The sequence below is a fragment of the Typopeltis vanoorti genome, chromosome 17 (genome assembly GCF_054136105.1).
Source record: "Typopeltis vanoorti isolate ZY-2024b chromosome 17, IOZ_Tvanoo_1.0, whole genome shotgun sequence".
NCBI classification, from domain to species: Eukaryota; Metazoa; Arthropoda; class Arachnida; order Uropygi; family Thelyphonidae; genus Typopeltis; species Typopeltis vanoorti.
Genome location: NC_143565.1, coordinates 28,540,086 through 28,567,120, shown reverse-complemented (window position 1 = coordinate 28,567,120; position 27,035 = coordinate 28,540,086). Strand labels below are relative to the sequence as shown.

At 34.1% G+C, this 27,035-nt stretch overlaps 1 protein-coding gene across 1 annotated transcript; it reads left to right on the top strand.

The window, feature by feature from the left end:
- The first annotated feature begins 314 nt into the window (after positions 1-314).
- On the top strand, positions 315-26,181 carry LOC150097246 (uncharacterized). The gene is made up of 3 exons (XM_090407509.1): positions 315-1,017; positions 6,361-6,520; positions 26,050-26,181. Exons 1-3 carry the CDS (start codon positions 580-582, stop codon positions 26,118-26,120), a joined length of 669 nt encoding a protein of 222 aa, XP_090263635.1. The 5' UTR covers positions 315-579; the 3' UTR covers positions 26,121-26,181.
- Positions 26,182-27,035: the final 854 nt, after the last annotated feature.

The following is a 27,035-nucleotide window of genomic DNA, read 5'->3' as shown; positions in this document are numbered from 1 at the left end:
TGAGTCGGGTGGCAAACTCATGGTCTGCTCTAGCCCCAGCAAAAGCACTAGCTACACCACTGATAATGGGTCTTCATTTTTTATTCAAAACAGATTTAGATTGGTTCTACATTCCTTAGGAATTTTCTTTCCTTCCTATGATTAAAATAAATTCGTATTTTGTCTACTAGTTTCTCTCCTGCAACAACTGGTTTCAACAGCGCTGTAGAAATTTAACAATTGCTAGGATTTTTAATTCCTGAATGATGTACTATATCGCCTAAGCTCTTGCCTCGTTGGTATATCTGTAGATGCTTCTTCTAGGGTAGTCATTGGCAGAAATTATTGAATATTGTTCATATTCAGTAATTTCTGGAAATATTTTCCCCGTCTGTTTTTATTTTATTTTATTTATTTGTATAAGGATGATGACTGACATTGAAAGTTTGGAGATTATAATCTCGTTAACTCACTCCGAATTTTTTTTTTTTCACTCGTGAAAATACGAATTTGATGGTTGTAGATTTTCTACAAGTTATGCTGCGTTTCGTGAAGATTAATTTAAGTGGTGTAATTAGAGACTTCATTTGAAATTTTGATATGAAAGTAACTAAGCGCCGTGTAAAAGATTCTAGGGAAGCAGTTCTCAAAAATTCGCGTAAGTACATTTCCAAATTTAAAATAAACAGCCAGGATACCATACATGAGGCTGTTACAGACTCTGAAAGAACCGTTGTAAATAATAATATACAAGTATATATTGATAATAATAATGATAATATCGATGAAGAAAGTAAAAATTCACACTCTGAAAATAAACGGAAAAACACTATTAAAGATAGAGAACGGAAAAGGGAAAAGAACAGGTTAAAAAGGTTGCAAAAGAAAGAAAGAAAAGCTGAAAAAAAAGGTGACAAATTAGAAGCAAGAGCACATGCTTTGTCTTATCTTCATTTATATCATTCATGTAAAGAAGCGTGGTCCTTTAAAAAGATACAACAAACGTGGTTGTTAAAGCACATTTGGGACAAAGAACAAGTAAGTGTCCGAAATATGCTTAATTTGCTCCCCATGTCTGTCTGTAGTACCATTGAGACTTAATACAGTTCCCAGTGCCGAAATGATCAAACGTTTTCAAGACGTTTCATTTTTTTTTTTTTTTGTTATTACAGTATATTGCATATCTATCTGTATTTTTTTATACTTAATAAGAATACACAGAAAACTAACAATGAATATAAATTTTTATTGTACAGGATATTATGATAGTACTACTTGAAAATGTTGCATTATTATCAATTTCTTTTCTTCAAATTAATCTCTCTGTTTGGACTTCAGTATTATCAGATATTATATTTTGGTCTTCTAAGGTATTTCGTAATGTATCAATCCACCTAAATCGCGGTATTCAACAACAACAACTGTGACTTCTTGCAATCTGTTTAAATGATCATGCCAGGTGAGACTGGCTGTAATATCCCTAAATGTTAATAATGTGAAGTCTTCCCTAATATCCATGTTTTTAATATGATGCTACCATCTGTTCACTCTCCTAATCTTTCTGAGTACTTCCACATCCGGTCTGCAGTCTGTGATTTTTTTTTTTTTTTTATTTTCCCCAACTAGCCCAGCTCTCAGATCAATTTAAAATTGGTTTGAACAGTGTCTTGTACATAGCCAGTTTAGCATTTTGACTATTTTCTTTATTCCATACATATTTATATGGTTGATTCCTACCACACCAACTTGGCTAATTCTTATCTGTTTCCATGTTTAGCTTGCCATCTTCATAAAAATTGTGCCTAAATAACTGAAATGTTCTACATGCTGGACGCAGCTGATGTTTTCTGTGTTTCTGCCTATTTGCATTGCCTTTATCTTTTTTTTTTTTTTTGCTGATTTTCATCCCAAATTTATTCAGCAGTTATTCACTTTAGTTAGGGAATCGTGCAGACTTGTACTGGGTTTATTTAAGAGTATCACATCATTTGCAACCAACAACTGCTGTGGGTATGAATGTTTGTGAATGTCTTTACATGGATTTCACCACCTAGTATGATACTACGTCCCCCACTTATTAGGGCTGAAACACCTTGAGAAAGTTCGTATTTAGTCCCTAGAGCAAGGTTTCTGGATCTGTTAAAACAATAAATCAAAATATTAAATATATATATATATATCTCATCATCATCATCATGCGTATCAAGGATTTGGCCCAGGATGGCCTGTTCCGGCCTTAGAAATCATCGTTGAATCGTGAGGATGTCCTGGTTTTCTTTTTCCTAATGGCTTGTACTTTAAGGCTTGTTTTGGTAATCTTTCTGTTTTCATTCTTTGAACATGTTCCATCCATTTATGTTTATATTTTTTAATTTTTTCTATTACTGGTTCTTGGTTTAATTCTTTCATAATTTCTTTGTTTGTTTTGTGATCAAATAGGGTATACTTTGCAGTTTTTCTCATAAACTTCTTTCTGCTGTTATTAATCCTTGTTTGACTTTTTGTTTGATTGTCCAGATTTTGCTTCCATACATTAAGACTAGTAGGGCTAATGTATTGTATACTTTTAGTCTGGTTTGTTTTTGAACGGTTTGATTTAAATATAAAGTTAATTACACCTGTTATTTTTAAATATTTTGCAATTTTTACATTTACATCTTTTTCATTTTCATATGTGATCATACATCCCAGGTAGTTAAATGAATTCACCTGTTCTAAGATCTTGTTATCTATTACTATTTTAGTTTTTGCTGGATCTTGTCCTTTAAAGGCCACAGAGTTTGATTTTTCTGTTGATATTATCATACCATAATCTTTGGTTATCTCATTTAGATCTAAAATAACTTTCTGTAAGTTATCTTCAGAATTTGTAATTATTATTTGGTTGTCGGCAAAGAGGAGAGTGTTTAAGTTTACTGTAGGAGAAAGTTTAATTCCTTGATGTAAATTTGTATTCCATTTTATTATTATTTCATTTAAGTAAATATTAAAAAGAGTTGCTAAGAGGGGACATCCCTGTCGGACCCCTTGGTTTATCTCTCTCATATATGATAGCTCCAGATTTAATCTTATTTATGTTTGATTATTTTCATATATACTTGTGATAGCTTTTAGGATATTATTTGGTATTTGTCTTTTTAATATGTTAAATAATGTTTCTTGTAACTTTTTCAAAGTCAATAAATGCAATATGTGTTTCTAAATTGTATTCTCTTCTTTTCTCTATTATTAATTTTAGGCAAAAGGCTGGGTCTATACATGATCGTCCTTTTCTAAATTCATTCTGTACTTCTAAAAAGTTTTCGAAATATTTCATTAGTTTGCTATTTAAGATTCTGCTATATATTTTGTAACGGAAATTTAGTATACTGATACCTCTATAGTTTTTAGGGTCATCTCTATTACCTTTTTTAAAGATAGGAATCACAATTGCTTTTTTCCATTCTATTGGGGGGGGATACCAATTGAATAAATTTTATTTAAAAATAATAAGTCTTTCTTTGAATCTTGTTCCTGCATATTTATATAGTTCTGAATTTAGCTGATCTTCTCCAGGTGATTTTCCGTTTCTTGTTTCTTTCAGGCTGATTTCTAATTCTTCTTTAGTTATTTCATTTTCGTTAATTGTTTGCCAGTTGTCTTTTTTAAAATATTTGTCTGTCCACAATTCTGTGTAGTAATTTAGAAATTCTTCTAATTTCAATTCGGTGTTTAATTTTGTTTTCTTTGGTATCTGCATTTAAGTGTTTCAAAATCTTATATACATTGGGTCTTATTTTATATAAATCATGTTCTAAATTAGAAACAAATTTGTTCCATCATTCTCTGTCCTTTTCTGACTTCTCTTTTAGCTATGGCTCTTATTCTTTTATATTCTATTTCATCTTCTAATCTTTTACTGCTTAACCATTTGTGATAAGCTTCTTTTTTTTTTTTTTTGATTACTTCTTTGATTGTATCATGCCAGATCTTCAGTTTTTTCCTTTTATTGAATTTTTTGGTCTTTCCTAAGCTTTCATTTGCTGCTGCATTTAGTATCGTTTTTATATTAAGCCATTCTATTTCTTCATTTTGTTTCATTTTATCTAGATATTGGTTAATTCTTTGTTCATATAGCCATTGTACATTTGTGTCATTCAATAGTCTAGTTTTATAAACAAATGTTTCAACTTTTCTTTCTGTTCTTGTTACTTGTAGCCATTTAGGTGGTAATCTTAATTTTATTTTAACAAGGAAGTGGTCACTGCTTATTTCATATCCTCTGTGAACTCTAACATCTAGTGAAAATTTTGATGTCTTTTCATTTAATATAAAATAATCTAATATTGATTTCCATCCTCTTGCTGCCCAAGTATATTTATGTATGTCTTTTTTTATAGCAGGAATTCATTATTTTTAGGTTATTATAAACTACAAACTCAATCAATTTTTTACCATTCCGGTTTAGAGTATTTTCTCCATGTATTCCTATATTATTATTAATTTTCATGTTTCCAGTTCTTGCATTTAAGTCTCCTGCTAAAATTATGTAATCATTTTTATTTATATTATTATATATGTTTTGTAGCTGATTATATAAAATCAATATTATCCTGTTCTCTTCCTTCTTCTGGGGTATATAAACCAATTATTGTTAAATAGCCTCTATCTATTTTTATTCTAGCTTCTATTATTCTTTCATTCCATAATTTATAATGTTTTAACTGTTTTAAAAGGGAGTTATGAATATATATATATATATATATATATATATATAAAATCAATAAAATGTAAATAGTACATGTGTACCCATGGTATGAATGTACTATAGGTACACATAACCTTACCTTACATGGGTCAAGCCACATAAAAAAAAAAAAAAACACTTGAGACATCTAGAATATCTTTGTCTTCATTTTTCATGTTACTGTTATTATTTCTGTTTCCTTTTGAGTTACTGTTTCCTCCATTTCTCGACTATTTTAATAGCCTTTGTAATATTTTTGCTATCTTCCTGATATTTGATTTCTATGTTCTTATCATTACTTTTCTTTAGCTAGTTTTACATAATACTTCACTTTCTTACATTTTTATTTGTATTCTCTCTGAGCCCAAGCTAACTTACTTGTTAGCTTGAACTCAGAGGTAACAAGTAATAAGGTAACTTATGCTTTTTTTACCATATATTTTGAAAATAATAAAACCAAAATATAAGTTCTATTTAGGAATTTACTAGTTTTTTGTTCTCTGTTTCCACTTGCAAAACATTTGTCATCGTGGTGTATTCAAACATTGGATTTATTGTGTACGTTTATATATGGAATGAATAATGCAGTATTGCTTACTTTCCTGTCATGATTTTTGCTTTTGGTGTGTCTTTTGATGAATTTGCAACTTCACCCATATTATTAGTCTTACATCTTTCTCTTCGCATAGTGTAAGCCATTGTTGAATATATGAAGCAGAATTGTAATTCATACACTTCATACATGCTGATCACTCATGCATGAGTTCTCTAGCATTAACCAAAGAACATCAGCTATAATCCAACAGCAGAAATCAGCTTGTAGTAATTCATCTTTTAAAAAACAATTCTGCATCACTATGATAAAAGCAACTAGTGAATTATATCTTCAGGAATCAATAGCTATTAAAATGCTAATAAAATATTAATAGCTGTTAAATGGCTATTAAAACCTTTTCTTTATTAGTTTCTTTTATCTTCAGTAATTTTTGTTTCCCTCTCCTCCCAGATTCATTAAAAAAATATCCAGTTTTCGCTAATAATGTTGTAGCATCAGACAAAGGCTACTGCTTTCTGATACTCAAGAAGTTGATAAAACATGATCTATGTGGCACATGATTGATGTCATCAGAAGTGATGTTGTCTATTGGTTTATTTGTTTACTGAGGAATGTTTTGTGAATTTTTTTTCCCCTCCTTTGAAGATGGTGTTATTATTTTTTATTGTTTTTTTGTAAGTGTTTCTGCAAATGGGTTGGATGTACTATTTTGAATGTGCTTTTGTTTTAGTGGTGACATGTTTAATTAGTGTTTTAATTTACAAGAGGAGAGAATACCAGAAACACAACCAAACATTCTTCTAGCTGCAAACTAAAGGCATGTGTTTGGTTGTGTTTTTGGTGCATACATTTCTGATATTGAATTTTTTGTTTGTAGCTTTTTTTTTTTTTCAGAGCCATACTATGGTGGTTTTACTGACTTTTCAAGTAAACTTTACTTGACAGTTAACTGTCAAGGACTGAAGGCAAAAGCCATTTAGTTTTTAGGACCTGTGTTTCTGTATTGGTGTTTTTTGTATTTGTGGCTCTTTTCTAGATACAGAAATTATAAAATTATCATTTTAGTTTTCAGTCATTAAACAATTTACTTTTGTTTTAGATACCTAAAGGTGACTTCAAACTTCTTGTGAATTATTTGATTGACATTAAAGGAGTTGCCAAAGAAAGATTACTTGCTGAAGCTCAGTTAATTATTCAGAAATGGGACACAGCACTTCAAGATGAAAAGAATTCTGTAGTTACAACCAAGGAAGAGGAAGGTAGTATGAGAGATATTAAGTTAACTATTTTATAATAAATATGATTTAATTTTTATCAGTGAATGTTATTGTTGTTGCATCCAATCATTTTTGGTGTTGGGCTGCTCTAGATGTAATATATTAGAACTTGACTGTATCTAGGTCATCTGGATGTTTGATGAAGACCATCAAAGTTTGATGACATTTATTTCATGGTGAAACACTATGTTAGCTTAATGAAGGCTTGAAGTGACTGTTACCATGTTTTGTTTGGCCATCTAAAATATAACCCCCTTTGAGGATTTAGCTATATAGCTAAATAGCAGCTATTCTACTAGTCATAGATAGTACAAAGTATTAAACCTGCAGATATCAGAAGGTAAAAGAGTACCAACTAGTGAAATAATTAGCTGCCACTCAGTTTCCTAAGTCATGCCTTGTTAGTTGGTTGATTTGGATTTATGGCTGAAGTAACCCATGCTGTTAGGACAGTGTAGTATTTTTGTCAATTGTGTGTGTTCTAATGGCTGGTTTGTCTGCTTTGCAAGATGAAAATCCCGGGAGGGAAAACCCTGCCACTTTTGTATGAGACTGACTGAGTGTTCAGCTATAGTGGTATTCATAGTGAAACTTTTTAAACTGCTTAAGAAACTGTTTCCATCTTCCAGGAAAAGAAACACTCTCCTTTCCACACAGTCGAATGGAGAGGCTTTTGCATTAGGAGACAGTTTTTTTCGTGTTAGGAATACATGCCTACAAGTGCAGTATCTCACTCATACTATGATGTCCCGACTATTTAACTTCTTAACATAATCAACTGTGCAGGTCACAAATAACAACAGCAAATAAATAACTTTAAAAAAAATTCTTCACATCCTTTTCATTAATATTTAGTCTTAACTATAATAAGCTGATGTGCACCACTACCTACAGACATCCAAACCTAATCTGATAAATTTAACAGAACTTCGGCTAGCAACCTCAATCACCACTGTCACCTCAACTTTACTAACTACACTCTCTCCATAATTTCTTCCACTACAGAAGTGGAGCTTGTGCATTTGTCAAATCTGGCATAAATCTTAAATCACCATTTTATGATCTGTTCTGGCTCAATGGGACAAGGGTTAAATGGGCCCCTGTCCCATTCGGCTGCACTCTCCAAATTCTGGCAACCACTCTGACTTTTTTCATTGCTTGTCTGAATCTTGATTACCTACAGTTACTTAGTAAAGTTGAGGTGACAGTAGTGATTTAGGTTGCTAGCTGAAGCTCTGTTAAAATTATCAGATTAGGTTTAGATGTCTGTAGATGTGATCTCTGAAGATGTCTCAGTGACAGATGAAATATTGGAAGCATTAAAATTAGTTTTTTAATCCTTTTATAGTGCTGTAAATATTCCATTAAACCTTAAACATGATGTCCGTAGCGCTTAAGCCTTAACACACAGACCATTAATGACACTAGACCTATTATACTGTTAAACATTCTGTATTTCTATTACCCTGATTTGCCATGAATAGTTGACTGTCTTAACTATCAGCTGCTGCCATTTCTTTATTTCTATTAGATCTTATGTTCTCATACTCTATAGTCTAACAAATTTGTTTTACGACTGCACCAGTCAGACTATATGTTGACTGAGAGATTATAAGATTTTAAACTAAAAACAAAGCAGATATTGTTAGCATTCTTCTATTATTTTAATCTTTACCTTTAATTAGTCGTGGCATAATTATTGATCACTTAAACATTATCTTATGCGGCTTTGAAATTTTCAGGATAGTGCATTGACAGAATCAGTCCAGTCACAAACCATTTAATTAAATCAAAAAGGAATATTTACACAGTCTGATCCACATTAACATATATCTCCTCTCTATATATAAAAAGATAAGCCGAAATTTGGAATTTTTTTTGTCTTACCAGCCCGGAACTCGGGAGGGGTGTAGCCGGCAGAGGACAGTCCCCCCTCTAGTATATATATATATATATATATATATATATATATATAGACAATTACATTACAAGTCTTTGTCAATTTCAATTCTTCCTGATTCAGACTTAGTTATGTGTTTCTTCCCTTAAAGTTAAATCACAATCTAGAATATCCTGCTAGTCATATGTACACAAACTGAAAAACAAAGCATATCTTGAGCAAGCTTAAATCAATATTAATTTATATTATCCAGTACTGTACTCCTCTTACTCTTCCAATAAATTATACACAGTTGAGATTAAGATGCACCTTGGAGCTTATTTCAGTTAAATTACGCAATCTTATTATACCCATAAGCAGACACACATGATGTATATTCTTGCTTGGAAATATCACATATATAAGTACCTTACAATTCTTGTTCAGCACCGCCTTTTATATGAATCTTTTATTCACATGAAAGTGCTCCTTTTTGTCTTTCTTTCCTTTTGCTGGCTCGTGTTTGATTTCCTGCCAGATTTCTTCTTTGTCCGAGTCGTCAGTTATTTTATGCCCTTTTGGACCCTTAACATGGCGGCAGTGTGCAGCTCTTTCCTGGTGAGATGTCCCGATGATTGACACAATACTTCTCATGGCAGTAGACCCAGGTAAGTACCAACAATGGACCTCACATGGCGGCAGACCCAGGTAAGAGAAGATTGAGAAACCTAAGACAAAGTCCTTTTCGACATTTCACCCTGTAAAGGCTCAGACTTCTGTTGTATGCATGTGCTTGTCTCCCGAAACTTCCATATGTGGTCATATATGGACATCCAAACATGACATCATACTTCATGCATCTTTTGAAATTGCTATATACGGACATGAGTTAACAGCATCACGTAATGATGTAATGTGCCACATTATTTTAACAAAAGGCTCATGGTTAAGTCATCACAAATACAAGATTATTATAGACAAAATTGACATCTCTCTAAGTGCAATCTCCTTAAACCACATGTAAAAGCAAACATGATAAGTTACATATCATGAAAGATTTTACAATACCTCTCCTTCAACTTGTTCGCCAGCAAGACACTCATTTATCATTATCCCAGTAAAAAAGACTAGTGCTTATCTCACTGTTACACCAATTTGAGGGGGTTGGTGCCTTGTTTTTTCTTTATGTTCCATCCAGTTATGTATTAAAAGATTTCATTAACATGTACTGTTCTTTAAAACTCCTTTACTAATTTATGTTTTATTAATATTCCCTTCCTCAAGGGCTCACTTGGTGAGTATGGGAATGGCAAACCTGAGGTACCCGATACTGGACCATGCCTTACTTAATTTAATATACATCTGTTATATGATCTGTAGACTGGTCACTCCCCTTCTTTCTTTCTTTACTTCTTGTTTATTTCCTCTGATGCTCTTAGAGTATTCAAGGACTAGGGGGTGAATCTTTCCTATTTTACTATTTTATTTCGTCTTGTGCAGAGGAGTATGCTGCATCTAGTAGGCAAAAGTCCCAGCCCACCTGGCCAATGTGGGATGAATTGGGGGCCAAAACTTCCCTGATATTTGGAAAGAGCCTCTGCATCCCTACCACCTTTTTTCTTGCAGTTTTTTCTTCACTCCAAAATGCTAATATGGTTGTGCTTTATAATACATCTCATGTGGCATCACTTATTGCACAGAATAATCAGAGCCAAGTTCAGGGCTTACACAGAGGGTCCTGTTTGAGAATTATATCACAGTCTCCAACAAAAGTCATTAATATTCTGAACAAGAAAATATGGAAGGTATGGGATTAATCGTATAGAGGAATTTTATCTATGCACATGGAATGTGTGAGGTCTACAGATGGGTATTCTTGATATTGTCTATAAAGAGATGGAGAGGTATAAAATTGAAATTATGGGAATTACAGAGACCAGATGGAATGGAGAAGGTTGCTTCAAACTAGTTGTTCATTCAGGAGGTGATTCAAAGCATCATGGGGCAGCTGTGATACTGAAGATAGTTCAGGCAAAAAACTCTTCTTGGTTGTAATCCTGTTAATGACCTGATGCTTTAGGTCTTTAATGCGAAAGTGGGAAAGAGTATGAGTGTTAGGTCTGAGTGTGGCATGTTTGGTCTGGGTGAACATAACACCCATGGCGAAAAACTGTTGGAATTCACCCATGCTAACAAATTAGTTATTACCAATTCATTACCAATACCTGCTTCTAGAAACACCTACAATGGGCCTATACTCAGATATCTATTATTCATAGATGTTTGAGTATAGATTGATTACATTCTGGCTCTCCAAGGTGGAAGACCAGCATCTTTGATGTGCATACTTGTTCTGGAGCAGACTGTGGTACAGACCGTCAGCTAGTAAGTCAAAGTAAGACTATGATGCTGAAACCTTCCAAGTCAGACATAATCACTATACTGGATGTCAAAGTAATTCATAATGGGTTCACAGAAGCACCATAAACTCACTTGTAATCTTTTTGAGATTAGTGAGGAGAATTCACCCCCAGGTGCTTTGGGAAGGAGTCAAAATAATAATACAGGATACAGCCAAGAAGTATCTCAGCCCAATGAAGACCAAGAGACCCATGGATATCAGATTCAACTCGGGATCTAATCGAAAGAAGGCAGTTGGAGAAACAAAGAAACAGGGACTGAAATGTTTTAGATTCATAAATGTGAAGAGATGTTCCAGATGAGGAGGCACAAATATAAAATTATGTTTCGTTTAGTGCATGATATAAACATGTTTGATACCAAATTGAATGGGAATTAAAAGATAAGAATGGAGCTGAGTAGTAACAGAAGAAATGGAATGGAAATCAAAATCGATGTAAAGAATATTGTGAGAAACTGTGCAACAGAGAAGATAAAGAAAGAAAATTGGAGGAGCCCCCTCACCAGAAAAATTTCAATTTGGAAACTCCTCCACTTAGGCATGAGGCTAAAAGAACAGTTAAGGCCATAAGGGATAAGAGTGTTTCATAGATTGATTACAAGGATATGGGATACAGGATTTTTGCCTAGAGATTGGAAGAAGTTGGTTTTCATAAGAAGAGTGAATATGAAGGATTGCAAGAACTATAGAACACTCAATTTAATCTCTCATGCAAGCCAGATTTTATTAAAGATCATCCTACATAGGATCAAGGCCAAAGTTGAGTCAAAGATGCCTGAGGAACAAGCAGGTTTTAGGAAGGGTAAAAGTACCAGAGATCAGATCCTTTGGCTTAGACAGATCATATAAAAATATAAAGAATTTAGACTCCCTGTGGTAATATGTTTCATAGACTACCCTAAAGCTTTTGACTATGTTTAATATGTTAAACTGTGGGAAGTAATGAAAAGAATGGGTTTTCCTCAACATGATAGCTAACTTGTACAGTTAACAAGTAAGAACAGGTGTTGGATTCACTGATTGGCTTCAGGTTGGAAATGGAGTTAGCAAGGATGTCTACTTACATGTTATCTATGGTCTTAAAGTTCTTTCTTCCAGACAGATATTAGGATAAGTGGTAGATTGATTAGTAATCTGAGATATGATGGTTATACAGTACTCCTTTGTAATGACAAGGAAGGACTAGGACCAATTCTTAACAATTTCAGTAAGAACAGAGAACTTCAGCTCAATCCTAGCAAAATAAAATTTATGGTTCTCAAAGGAAATACAGACCGGGAATCTTCTTAGAAACAAGTGTATCTTTATGGGAAAAGAATTGAGGAAGTCAGTAAGTTCAAGTAACTGTGCTTCATTATTAATGTTAATAAATTGCTGTTCAGAAGATGCAGAAGAATGGCTAAAAGAATTACAGACTTCTAGAAGGATAGATCGTCTGGAAGAAAGAACTTTTATCCTTGGATTTTGGATTCAGCTGTTTTTCCAACAGTGACTTATGGATGTGAGACTTGGAACTTAAAGAAGATAGAAAAATGATAGCTGCTTTTCAGCTGTAGTATTACAGAAGGCTGTTGAGGATATCATATGCTGAAAGGCAGACAAATGGATGGGTGCTAGATAGGATTGGTAGAACTTTAAAGCTCCTTAAGGATATTGACAGAAGAAAGTTGAAATATTTTGGACACATTGAAACTATGGAAGGTATTCTTCTCAAATCGGTAATAGAAGGCAGAGTTCCTCGTAAAAGAGGAAGGGGTAGACTGTTAATGAGATGGATGGTGTGTCTGGAGTGATTGATCTTCAGAGAGTTGAAACCTCCATAAAAGCAGATGGCAAGGACTGGTGTGTCACATCATTGAGCATCTGAGTGACCATCCGTCATTTGTTGATGTCTAATGAACTGATGGGTAAATCATATTCCCAGTCTTTGGTCTGGGGTCTGGGAACCTATGATCTAAAGTTTGTAAGTCACAGACCTTCAGACCACAGTCTGCTTTCTTTCTGTAGGTTTACTATTTTAGTCACTTGCTTCTGGATCATCTGAACCACTTCTCATCACCTAAAAGATGGGGGGGGGCAGAAAATTGTGCATAGCAGTCCAGTTGTAGCCTTATCAAAGCTTTATAAAGAAAGAGAATAGCTTGCTTATTCCTACTTGTCATTCTATGTCCTCCTAGTATTCAAGTGATCCCGTGAATTATTTGTCCACTTTTGTATTGTCCTCTGAACTTCAACTCTGTCCCTATATCAGTGCAGATTTTTCAGTGAATACAGCAAGGATTGCTGTATTTACATGTGCTACAAGAATGCAAGAGAACTGGTAGTGCCTTTGACAAATTGTTTAATATAAGTATCAGCTCTGGGAAGGTTCCAAGAGAGTGGAAAGAGGATAAGGTAGCTCCATTTCATAAAAGTGGGTCAAGATAGAAGTAGCAAATTGCAGACCAGCTAGTATCCCTGGAGTGTTGATTCAAGGTAAAATTCAAAAATGAATGGATAGGAATATGGTACTCTAGAGATAGCATGAGTTTTGTAAAGAATCAGTTCTGTGTTAGTAATTTATTCACATTTTATAATGTGACAACAGAACTGGATGAAGGAAATGGCTACACCATGATACTTCTGGACTTGCAAAGGGCATTTGACAATACCAAATGGAAAAACTGGGAATGGAGAAAATGGGAATGGATAGTAGGCTGGTGGCATGAATGTGGGTGCAGATGGACATCAGAGAGGGTGGAATCAAGGCAGTTGAGGGTGGCTAGTGGATTGTCCCAGGGCTCTGTACTAGGGCCAGTACTCTATAGTTAATATATTAATGCTATAGCAGAAGATTTACAGTGAATATTTCGTTGTTAGCTGAGAGTGCCAAACTGAGGAGGGCAATAGTGATAAAGGTCATGTAGATATCATGCAGGATTGATTTAAATAAATTAACAGTGTGAGCAAAGGACAATGGTTGTCAGTTTAATGTTGCAAAATATAACATAATGCATTTCGGGATGAAAAGATTACATACTTTGTATCATATCGATAGTTCTGGATTATAGGAAGTTGACAAGGCTGGAGATCTTGTGGGTAATGGTGGGTAGAGATTTGAAGTTCAGAGAACATACTGCAAAAGCTGTAAAAATAGCTCAAAGGATTACATTGATATTGATGAACACATGGCTAAGTAAAGATAGCAAGATATTATCTTCCTAATAATAATGGAAAATACTTGTTGGATTTCTGCTCAGGACAGGACTGATTATTACTAACACAATGTTCCAACATAAAAATGTGCACAAATTCACATGCAGAGAAGAGGCAAGGATTAAGAAAAATCTCATTGACTATGCTATTGTTGACAGTGATGTTTTCTTCCTGGTGCAGGGACACGAGAGTGTACAGAGGATTTGAAATTGGAAGTGATCACCATTTAGTCTTGAGCAGGATAAAATTGAATTTCATATTGAAAAGAAGAACATGTACGAAAGTTTTGAAGCAAATAAAAGTTGAGCAGCTCTCACATGTGAACTGTAGACTAAAATACACAAACATTATTCAAGAGAAAACTAAAAAGTTTGGGAACAGGAACCAAATCTTGGAGATTCAGTGGCAAGCCCTGAAGAAAACACTGATTGATTCAGCCAGAGAGGCATATGGTGAGGTTGTCTGCAAGGATAAAAAAATCAGAACTCCATGGTGGTCACAGGAAGTTAAAGAGGCAGTGAAGGAAAAGAAGAAAGCTTATCAAAAGTTCCGCAAATAAGTCAGCTTGTGCTCTTAGAGAATACAGAGACAAATGTAAGAAATGTTTTAACATGAAATGTAAGAAAGCTAAACACTGTTTAAAACTGGCTAAACAAAAGTCATAGGAGGATTTTGGTAATAGAAAATAAATATCTAGAAGGTGACAAGATATTCTGGAGGTTCTTGAAGACGCTCAGAAATGGAAAAAAGGATGCTGTAAAAGGAATTAGAGATGATAAAGGTGACAGGAAAACTGGAGAAAAAGATATCTTTGAAGTATGGAGCTATTACTTCGAAAAATTGCTAAATGAAACAAGCAGTAATAGCACAGTGGTAAAAATCACTCAACAGACATACGATCAGGAATACATATCCATACTTGAAGTAGAAAAAGCTGTCAAAGGCTTGAAATGTGGAAAGGCAGCAGGAGTAGATGATATTCGACCAGAAATGCTGAAATATGGTGGTATAAAAGTCTTACAGTGGCTGCACTGCATAGTTCAGAAGTCCTGGACAGAGGGACAAATTCCTGATGATTGGAGTAGAGCTCTCATAGTACCCATATATATAAAAAGGGAAATAAAACTGAATGTGAGAATTACAGAGTTATTTCCCTACTGAGTGTGCCTGGTAAGATTTATGCAAGTATACTTGAGAAACGGTTGAGAAGAATTGTGGAAGAAAAGCTTGGTTAAGATTCAGGCCAAATAGAGGCTGTCAGGATCAGATCTTCACTTTACGACAAATAGTTGAGAAAGCATAGGAATATAACAAAGATCTGTATTTAAGTTTTGTCTATCTAGAAAAGGCATATGACAAGGTGCCAAGGGAGAAGCTATTCAATACACTACAGTTATGTGGTGTCAATGGGGCATTATCAAGCAATACTTAGTCTTTATTTGAGTTGTAAGTCAGCAGTTATAATTGAAGGAAGTACAGGAAGATGGTTTAATGTTAAATCTGGTGTGAGTCAAGGATGTACATTATCCCCCTCTGTTATTCATTATCTATACGGATCACATTATGAAGGAGACAAGTGGTATTAAACATGATATCAAAATTGGAGATGTTAATCTCAGTTCTTTGCTTTATGTGGATGATGTTATACTTCTAAATAAATCCCCTACAAGTCTGCAAGATTCCCTGACTAAATTGAATAACTGTTGTAATGTATATGGTATGAAGGTCAGCATTAAAAAGACAAAGATAATGAAAATAGGCAGAAGCATTGAAAATATCACCTGCATGGTGAATGGAGAACCTATGGAACAAGTAAAATATTTGAGCTACTTAAGCACGATTTTTAATTAAGATGGTAAATTAAATATGGAGATAGACAACAGAATCAACAAAGCGGGTATGGTAGGAAATCAACTGAATAAATTTATATGGAATAAGAGACAAATTAGCATTATACAAGACAGTGCTCAGATCAATTTTAACTTATGGATCTGAAAGCTGGGTTAGAAATAAAACACTCGACCAAAGACTAGGGTCTACAGATACGAGAGTCCTGAGACAGATTAGGGGCATGAACAGATGGCATCAGTGACAATATCATATTAAAAACGAGGATATTAGGAAAGAACTTGACATTGTCAGCATTCAGGAATGCATTAGCAGAGCTAATCTCAGGTGGTATGGTCACTTAAACAGAATGGGCGAGGAACGATTAGCAAAAGAAGTGTTCTCTGCCAGGTTGGCAGGAAAAAGACCCATAGGAAGACCAAGATATTGGTGGATTGATATGGTAAAAAGTCCCTTAGAAGATAGAAATATAAGATCTGACAATGTTTGAAGGGTATCTAATATCTAATATCTTGACAGGTAATAGATTGATTTGGAGAAAAATTGTAGATAGGAAGTTGATAATGATGTAAATTTTTCATGTATTACTATCATATCCTGTAAACCCCCTTGAAGGTATATATCAGGAATTTGATGATGATGATGATATTATCTTCTTTATAACGCCATGATTTTTTTTTATTATGTTGCCCTCACCCACAAAAGGTTATTTGTAAAGTTATAGTGCATACATTTTGCACCAAGTTGGTCTCCAATAAGCAGGGTGGTGGTTTCACACCAGGCAATATGACATCTCCCACCTAAAGGCAATTGCAAACAACCATGCCCAAGGCAGGATTCAAACCCACAGCCTGCTGGTTTAAGAGTAGGTATGCTAACCTTGGCCAAATAGTCCAATATTTGACCACATCTTGACTACTGTGCACAGTATGGTCACCTGGGTTTTTTTGGAATTAGGAGGTGGTGGAGAGAGAAAGAAAAATGATTAAGCTGGTGAGAGGTCTATGATACTCATTGAGCAGTAAGGAAATGCATAACAGCATCAGTGTGTGAATGTATCCTGAAAGCTTAAATGCTGAATAAGGTAGGTGTAAAATGGATGAATGTGGAGCTTAAACATGAAATCTGGAAAAAGAAGATATTTTGGAGGAAGTACTAGATGAATAATGGTAATATCCAGTTACATGAAGTGTATAAAAAACAAGCCTGGAGAGTGACTTAGTAAGAAAAACAAAAGTAGAGTATGAGCAGAAATTGGTAAATCAGACAAAGAAAAACCCTAGAGAGTTCTTTAGATATGTGGCAAGTAAAAGGAAGAATGAACATGGTAAGATGATGTTAATGGATGAAAATAGTAGAATGGTAACTGCTGGAGAAGACATTGTTGAGGAATTCAGTGATCAATTTATAAGGATGTTTCATCCTGATCAGGGTGGAATCTTGAGGAACTTAAGTGTAGAGGACACAGAAGAGGATAGGTTAACTGTGAGTGAGCAAGAGGTATTGAGGAAATAAACTTGATGTCAATAAGGCAATAGGATTTGATGACATATCATCACCTGTCTTAAGGGAATGTTCCAGGGAATTGGCAATAGCATCGCCCTGCCTGTTTAATAAAAGTCTTGCAACAGGAGAGGTTCCAAGGAGTGGAAGGAGGATAATATTGTTCCAATGCATAAAGGTGGTGATAAGGCTCTTCTAACTTCACATTATAGGCTGGTCTGTATATCTAGAGCTGTGATAAAGGTGCTGGATAGATTGGTGAGAGGTAGGATGCAGAAATGGGTTGATAACAGCAGTATTCTCTGGTTATTAGCATGAGTTTTTTAAAGGGAGATAATGTTTTACTAACTTATATATGTACTATTACAAGTGACAAATACCTTGAACAGGGAATATGTATGTACATGGTGTACTTGGATTTTGCAAAATCTTTTGATAGACTGCCACACAATAAGCTGTTAAATAAATTGAAACAGATTGGATAACAGACTTCTGAGTTGGATCAATGTCTGTCAGATAGGTTGTATATGGGAGTGCAGTATCCTGAAAGATAAAGGTCACTAGTGATATACCACATGGGTCAGTTTTGGGACCATTATTGTTCAATTGGTATGTTAATGATATTGGGATGGGTTTAACTAGTGGTATTTGTTCATTCATCATATAGGAAAAGATCTGAGAGGAACTGTTCATTTTTTTGCTGATGATGCAAAGTTGGGTAGAGCAATAATTAATACGCATGATGTCAAAATGCTAGACTTCTCTGATATTTAGAAAGCAACTATCTTTTCTTCAATACACATTGTGACTTTTTGTAGACATCATTCAATGTTGGACCATTTGGTTTGTTTAGATACATGAATAAGAGATTCATTCATGAAATGAGCACATCTGGTTTCAGTGATCTTTGACATAACAGCACTAATAAAAGAACTAACATCATATCAGGTTATCCTCAAGGGTTGGATTTAAAGTAGTTTATAGCTGTACGGCTGAAGGTGGTCTTAAAATGCCATACTCTAAATTTTTTATAAATGAATGCATACTTGTTGAAATTCAGAGAGTTCATTGCCGATCTTGATTTTAAACAGTCCCTCAAATTTGTAATGACTTCTGCATAGTATTTATAGTTTTCTTCTATTTAATTCTGTCACAGGTGTCTGACATGTGGTCTGCTAGTGTTCATTTGCAGTAATAGTGACAGCAAATGTATTTATGTTGTACATGACAAATGTGTAGATCTTCCTGTCTGTCCCTAGTAGCAGGGTTGCCAGCAAAAGGTCATCATCAAATTCCTGCTATTTACCCTCAAGGAGTGTGCATGATATGATGGTACCAGATGAAAAATTTACATCATTACTAACTTCCTATCTACAGTTTTCCTCCAAATCAGTCTGTTACCTGTCAATACTATCAGATCTTATATTTCTGTCTTCTAAGGCTTTTTACTGTATCAATCCACTTATATCTTGGTCTTCCTCTAGGTCTTTTTCCTACCAACCTGGCAGAGAACGCTTGTTTTGCTAATCTTTCCTCTCCCATTCTGTTTAAGTGACCATACCACCCGAGATTAGCTCTAAGGCATTCCTGGATGCTGACCATGTCAAGTTCTTTCTCAATATCCTTGTTTTTAATATGATATTGCCATTGATGCCATCTGCTCATGCCCATAATCTTTCTCAGGACTCATATCTGCGGTTTCTAGTCTTTGGTCAAGTGTTTTACTTCTGACCCAGCTCTCAGATCCATAAGTTAAAATTGTTATGAACACTGTCTCGTATACAGCTAATTTAGTGGTTTGACTAATCTTTCTTATTCCATATAAATTTATTCAGTTGACTTCCTATCATACCAGCTTTGTTGATTCTGTTGTCTATTTCCATATTTAATTTACCATCTTCACTAAAAATCGTGCCCAAATTGCTGAAATGTTTTACTTGTTCTATAGGTTCTCCATTCACAGTGTAGTTGATATTTTCAGTGCGTCTGCCAATTTTCAGTGTCTTTGTCTTGATATTGCTGACCTTCGTACCATATCTATTACAACAGTTATTCATTTTAGTCAGGGAATCTTGCAGACTTGTAGTGGGTTTATTTAGAAGTATAACATCATCCATATGAACAAAGAGCTGACATTAATATCTTCCATTTTGATATCAGGTTTAAATACCATTCTCCTTCATAATGTGATCCATATAGATAATGAATAACACAAGGGATAATGTACATCCTTGTCTGACACCAGATTTAACATTAAACCATCTTCATGTGCTTCCTTCAATTCTAATGGCTGACTTACAACTCAAATAAAGACTAGGTATTGTCTGATATAATGCCTCACTGACACCATACAACTGTAGCGTTTTGAATAGCTTCTCTCTTGGCACCTTGTCATATGTTTTCCAGATCTACAAAACTTAAATACAGATCTTTGTTATATTTCTATGATTTCTCAACTGTTTGTCATAAACTGAAAATCTGAAACCAGCTTGTTCTTCACCAAGCTTCTCTTCCACAATCCTTCTCAACCATTTCTCATGTATACTTGCGTAAATCTTTCCATGAACACTCAGTACAGAAATCCCTCTGTAATTCTCACATTCAGTTATATTTCCCTTTTTATATAGGGATACTATCAGAGCTCTGCTCCAATCATCTGGAATTCATCCCTCTGTCTATGCCTTCTTAACTATACAGTGCAGCCACTGCAAGACTTTTATTCATCCATACTTGAGCATTTCTGGTAAAATATTATTTATTCCTGCTGCCTTTCCACATTTCAAGCTTTTGATGGCTTTTTCTACTTCACGTATGGATATGTATTCCTGACTGTATGCCTCATTTTGCAATTTTTTGAAGTAATTACTCCATACTTCAATGATATCTTTTTCTCCAATTTTGATGTCACCTTTATCATCTCTAATTCCTTTTACAACACTCTTTCCTCCATTTCTGAGCTTCTTCAACAACCTCCAGAATATCTTGCCACCTTCTTGATATTTATTTTCTATATTCTTACCAAAGTCTTCCCATGACTTTTGTTTAGATAATTTTACACAGTGTTTAGCTTTCTTACATTTGTCTCTGTATTCTTTAAGATCACATGCCGACTTATTTGCCAGGAACTTTTGATATGCTTTCTTCTTTTCCTTCACTGCTTCTTTAACTCCCTGTGTCCACCATGGAGTTCTGATTTTTCTATCATTGCAGACAACCTCACCACATGCCTCTCTGGCTGTTTTCTTCATGGCTTTTTCACTGAATCATCAAAGTTTGGGTCCTGTTCTCAAACTCTTTCACTTTTTCTTCAATCATGTTTGTGTATTTTTGTCTACAGTTCACATCTGAGAGCTGCTCAACTTTTATTTCCTTTAAAATTTCTTACATGTTCTTTTCAATATGAAATTCAATTTTATTCTGCTCAAGACTAAATGGTGATCACTTCCAATTTCAAATACTCTGTACACTCTAGTGTCCTGCACCAGGGAGAAAGCATCACTGTCAACAATAGCATAGTCAATGAGACAGACTTTTCTTATTCCTTGCCTCTTCTCTCCATGTGAATTTTGCACATTTTTATGTTGGAAAATGATGTTAGTAATAACCAATCCATGTCCTGAGCAGAAATCCAACAGGTAGTATTTGCCATTATTATTAGCTTTGTTCTTTTCTCCAAATTTTCCCAAAATATTTCTGCATGTCTGACAATCATTTCCTTCCCTGCTATTTAGATCCCCCAACAAAGACCCACTTTCGCTAAAGCCTCAAAATTCCTCCACTTCTACCTTAGTAGAACCTTTTGTGGGACCATAGGCACAAATTAGTCTCATTGTCCAGTTCCCCATTCTGATATTTGCCCACATCACTCTACTCGAGACTGCCTGCCATTCAAGAAGATTTGCCTTGTATTTAGTGTTGAATACTATGGCTACCCCTTCTTTTCCTTGCTTGTCATTGCCTTAATATAATATTTTGTATTTATTGTTCAGAAAGATCTCTCTAGTTTTGTCTTTTTTGTTTCAGTCACCCCTATTATGTTGATCTGGTACTTATCCAATTCCTCAGCTAGCTCCATTTCTTTGCCATTCAATCTTCTTATGTTGATAGTACCGATCTAGAACTCTGGTGATATTGAGTTGGGGTGGGTTTAGAATTTGTTTAATATTGCTAGCACACGTTATATATAATCCTGGATGTGTTAGTGAAGAATGGAGTTTGTTCTTAGATGTTATTCAGTCTCATTTCCATATTTCCTCTTGACATTTTTGAAGTATTTAGATTATCAGTTTGTGCTTGTATTTTATATGAAAGGGAAAAAATAAACAGGCTGGTAGATGAGCTGCCTCCCTCCCTTTTCCAATTTCTGTATAGAATATTTAGAGAAGAAAATCATCATTGCAGCTTTACACTCAAACTTAGCCTGGCTGCACTATGTATATTGTCTTTATTATTTTGATCCCAAGATTCTTTTTAGTGCATTTAAACACCTAGTATCCTGAAATGCACTTTCACTTTGGAAAATTTTTCCTGACTCTGCCTTTCTTAATCATTAGTAAGTATATCTTTAAATTTTTATTTTATTTTTATTTATTTTTTATAGAAAGTAAATACATGCACTAGGGCAGTCATCATCATCATCATGCATATCAAGGATTTAGGCCTAGCCTGGCCTTCCAGCCTTAGAAGTCATCGTTGAATCGTTTAAGAGGACGTCCTGGTTTTCTTTTTCCTAATGGCTTGTACTTTAAGGCTTGTTTTGGTAATCTTTCTGTTTTCATTCTTTGAACGTGGTCCATCCATTTATGTTTATATTTTTTAATTTTTTTTCTATTATGGTTCTTGGTTTAATTCTTTCATAATTTCTTAATTTCTTTTGTAATCAAATAGGGTATGCTTTGCAGTTTTTCTCATAAACTTCATTTTTGCTGTTGTTAATCTTTGTCTTTTTGTTTTATTGTCCAGATTTCGCTTCCATACATTAAGACTGGTAGTGCTAATGTATTGTATACTTTTAGTCTGGTTTGTTTTTGAACTAGGTTTGGTTTAAATATAGAGTTAATTACACCTGTTATTTTTAAATATTTTGCAGTTTTTACGTTTATATCTTTTTCTTTTTCATATGTGATCGTACATCCTAGGTAGTTAAATGAATTCACCTGTTCGAAGATCTTGTTATCTATTACTATTTTAGTTCTTGCTGGAACTTGTCCTTTAAAGGCCATAGTTTTTGATTTTTATGTTGATATTATCATACTATAATCTTTGGATATCTCATTTAGATCTAAAATAGGTTTTCTGTAGTTTATCTTCAGAATTTGTAATTATTATTTGGTCGTCAGCAAAGAGGAGAGTGTTTAAGTTTACTGTAGGAGAAAGTTTAATTCCTTGATGTAAATTTTTATTCCATTTTATTATTATTTCATTTAAGTAGATATTAGAAAGATTTGCTGAGAGGAGACATCCTTGTCGGACTCCTTGGTTTATCTCTCTCATATATGATAGCTCGTGCACAACAGGGCAAAAATGTACTAGGGCAGTATCTCTCATATTTCTGGTTGCAGCCCACTTGGACAAAGTATATAACTCTCTGACCCACTTAGCTCCCATAATCCACCATTTACTGATAGGTCATATTTTACCTCTAGGTGTGAGCTTTTTATGTGCTGCTAAGTGCAAAATTGTGGAGTAGTTGGCATAATTAACTCAGCAGAAAATTGGAATAGGAATGGGATATGTTGTGAATTTTACCAAAAAAAAATTAGATACTTGTGAAGTATTTGTTTGTTCAAGTTTAAGCATTTGAGGAATTAAGTTCGTATTAAAAAGTATAAAATATTTTAATTATATTAATGGGAAGAATTTTCAAGCTAAAGAATATACAGTGTTTTGAGATATATAGCGTGTGGTAAATGCTTATAATGAAATTAAACGAATTTTGTAAAAGTTTTTGATTGACATAATTTTTAATATGTTGTATGATATATCTGAAAAAATTACAAACTAAGAAAAATTATCTATATACTAAAATTCTCCCACAGACCACACTTTGAGTAAGGCTGGTGTATACTCCAAAACAATTATACTATCATCTCAACAGTATGATGTCCTTTAACCACCTTACCGGTCATTATGGATCAAATATGTATCCTCATACGCTTCATATCCATCATATATTTCAATGCAATATCAATAGTATTATAATTTTAATATGCACTTCACATCCATGATAACCTTGACATCTTGGCCGGTAGTGTGGTTAAACTACCAGCAGCACACAGGGATAGGGTTATTATTCCAGTCATACAGCTGATGCCAAAGAACTCAAGTTATGTATACCGTGTCTTTTTATTCAGTGAGTTCAACCCTGTTATAATATATAAAATGCTGCATACTCTCTGTCTTTCCTGTCCCATCTTGACATCAAAGATCTTATCAAAACTATTCATATTCTGCTATATCTTGGACACATCTGAAAAGATAGTGCTACATGTTATTTTCACACCACTTTTATGCCATGCATCTAAAATATTAGCAATCCTTATGTTTCCTAAGAGCAGACTATCCTTTTCCATATTCAACAGTGATAACATGCCTTGTGTCTGCAACTATCTGGCTTAGGTATTATCAAGGAAAAGAAGATAAGTATTGGTTTTCACTATCAAATGAATTAGATAATTAGTGCGTGATTTGTTAATTTTCAACAGGAAGGTCTACTGGAAAGTTTTTCCAGCAAAGATACCATTAATATGGTGACTAGCATTGTAGAAATGGGCTAATCTAAAGCAGTTCCCTAACTTGTTTGTAAAATTTTCTTCTTTAACTAATAACTGTAATCCTTTGGGTTGACAAGGTAAAAAACCTTTGTCATGCTTGTCATAATGGATTACACCAGAAAGCTACCCCTTTCAACTTCATGACCACTTTTATAAGATTATTTGTAGGAGAATGAAGCCAAATTAATAAGCTCAAGAAATTACTAAGTGAAATCTTGGGAATCTGACATTACTCATAAGCTTTGTAGCCATGAAGCCAACACTAGAGAGGAGGGTTCTTTTGACACTGATTTTTAGCAAAACTTTCCAAAACTCTGTTTTTATAGTTTCAAGGGTAATCATGGGAGCGCCTGTCATTTATCATTCTTTTGACTGTAAAGCAAAATTTAAGAACTTCATATCTGTCTGAATGAACTTACTGAAACTGTAGTTATAAACAAGACTCAGTCTGGTTTATCCATTCTGATTGTTTCATTTAAATGGGACAATTTATACTACACCAAATTGTTTACTTGAATGTAAGATTCAGATATATGAGAGTTGTTTGAAAAGTTTGGTAAATTTCCAATAGATGGTGATACAGTTCGTTCATTCATACCAGTGTTGGCACATATCATCTTTTTCATGACCCTGGCAAAATTTTAGCAATGTGCCATGTGTAGGTCCTGTTTTGCAAACATTTAAATATTTATGTTCATATTTTTCATAAAAATGGAGAAAAACGAGTTTCATGCAGTGATAAAACACTTTTATTTGAAGAAGTGGATGACTGCACAGATCAAAGCTGAGTTAGATGCAGTTCATGGGGACTCTGCACCAGCATTAAAGACTATTTATTTTTGGATAAATGAGTTTAAAGTGGTCGTAAGTCCATTGAAGATGAAGCGTGCTCCGAATGCCTAAGTGTGGTCACTACGAAGGAAAAGATTGACAAAATCCATGGTATCGTTATGGAAGACCACCGAGTGAAAGTGCATGAGATTGCTGAGATTGTAGGCATCTCAACTGAGTGGGTGTATAATAACCTGCATGAAAAATTGCACATGAAAAAGCTGTGTGCACAATGGGTGCTGCAATTGTTGACTGTCAATCAAAAATGCATGCAAAAAGACATTTCAGTGCAGTGTTTGCTGATGTTTAATTGCAATTCTCAGGATTTTTTGTATCGATTCATGACTGTAGATGAAACTTGGATCCACCACTACACACCTGAACCCAAGCAGCAGTCAAAATAGTGGACAATGCCCAATGAAAGAGCACTGAAAAAAGCAAAGAATGTTTTGTCATCTGGGAAGGTGATGGCCACTGTTTTTTGGGATTCCCAAGGAATTATCATGATAGACTATTTGGAAAAGGGTAAGACAATAACAGGAGTCTATTATGCGTCATTGTTTGACCGTTTAAAAGAAGAACTGAAGAAAAAACAGCCAAGATTGGCTTACAAAAAAGTGCTCTTTCATCAATACTGTCCCATACATCAGCAGTCACAATGGAAAAATTGCACGAATTGAGGTTCAAATTGGTTCCACATCCACTGTATTCTCCAGACTTGGTCCTGTGTGACTTCTTGTTCCCAAACTTAAAACTTTGGCTTGGTGGGAAAACATTTTCCTCAAGCGAGGATGTCATCAAGGCTGTCAATGACTATTTTGCACAATTTGACAAATCCTACTTTTTAGATGGGATTTAAAAATTGGAAACTCACTGGACCAAATGTGTAGACCTTGATGGAGACTGTTGAGAAATAAAGGTGATTTTTTCCAAAAAAAAATGTTTAACTTTTTTTTTACCAAACTTTTCAAACAACCCTTACAGTTTATATTGGACCTATACAGTTTATATCGGATCGCTTAATGTAATGCATATCTAATAAAAGCAATTTTCTTTGCAGGAAGCTCAAGTATCCAAAATGTTACTCTCCATATGTACAAGAGAGCAAGGGTAATCATGCAGACTCTTTAAAAGGAAATAACTACATGTAAAAAATAAATAAATAAAACATGTTAATTGGAAGAAGATGCCATTTAATAGTTAGAGAGGTTTTCAGCATGTTGTTTACTTAAATATTTTGGGGAAAACATTTTGCAAGTATATACTTTTCTAGGTACAGTCAATTAATGCAATGAAACCTGTTCACACTGAATTGCAAAATCCATATCGGCTCTCTGACCACTCCAGCAATATGAAAAAATTGTTAATATATTTATTCAGCTTTCACTATAAGGAAGTACTGTTATTGTAGAACTCAGCAACTAGAAAGTGGGAATGTTGTAAGAAAATACTCCACTTCCTCCTTTGTTTTGTTTCATTGTTCCAATGAAACAGATCCTTACCTTGGGATTTCTAGAATATTTTTAACTTTAAAATGTTGCAGTGTTTATATACCTGTTATCCCATAATGCACAAACTTCATTATTTTAATATTTCATTAATTCTGAATTTTGTGTTTCTTATTTTGTTTTCCTTTAGCAGTTATATAATTTTAAAGCCACTTACCTTTTATTCAACTGTATACCTCAATATAACACCAGAATCCAAATTAATCATTATAACAGAATGAACAACTATTACAATACAACTACATTGGAAAGTATGTGATTTATTCTAATTTAAAAGTATATTCCAGTAAAGGGAATTCGTTTGAGAATTGATTTAAAAAAAAAAAAGAAAGAAAGAAAGAAAGAATAGCTCTAAACAGCTTCTTGCTTGCTGATTAAATACTAACATTATTAAATAAAATATCAGGTGATTTGACCCTAGTTATTATGTATGGGCACCTCCATGGAGTCCAAAGACTCATTGTGGTAGACCCAAACTATCCACATAATCTATCATACCTCTCCTTGAACCCATTAACAGACAAAGTACTAACAACTG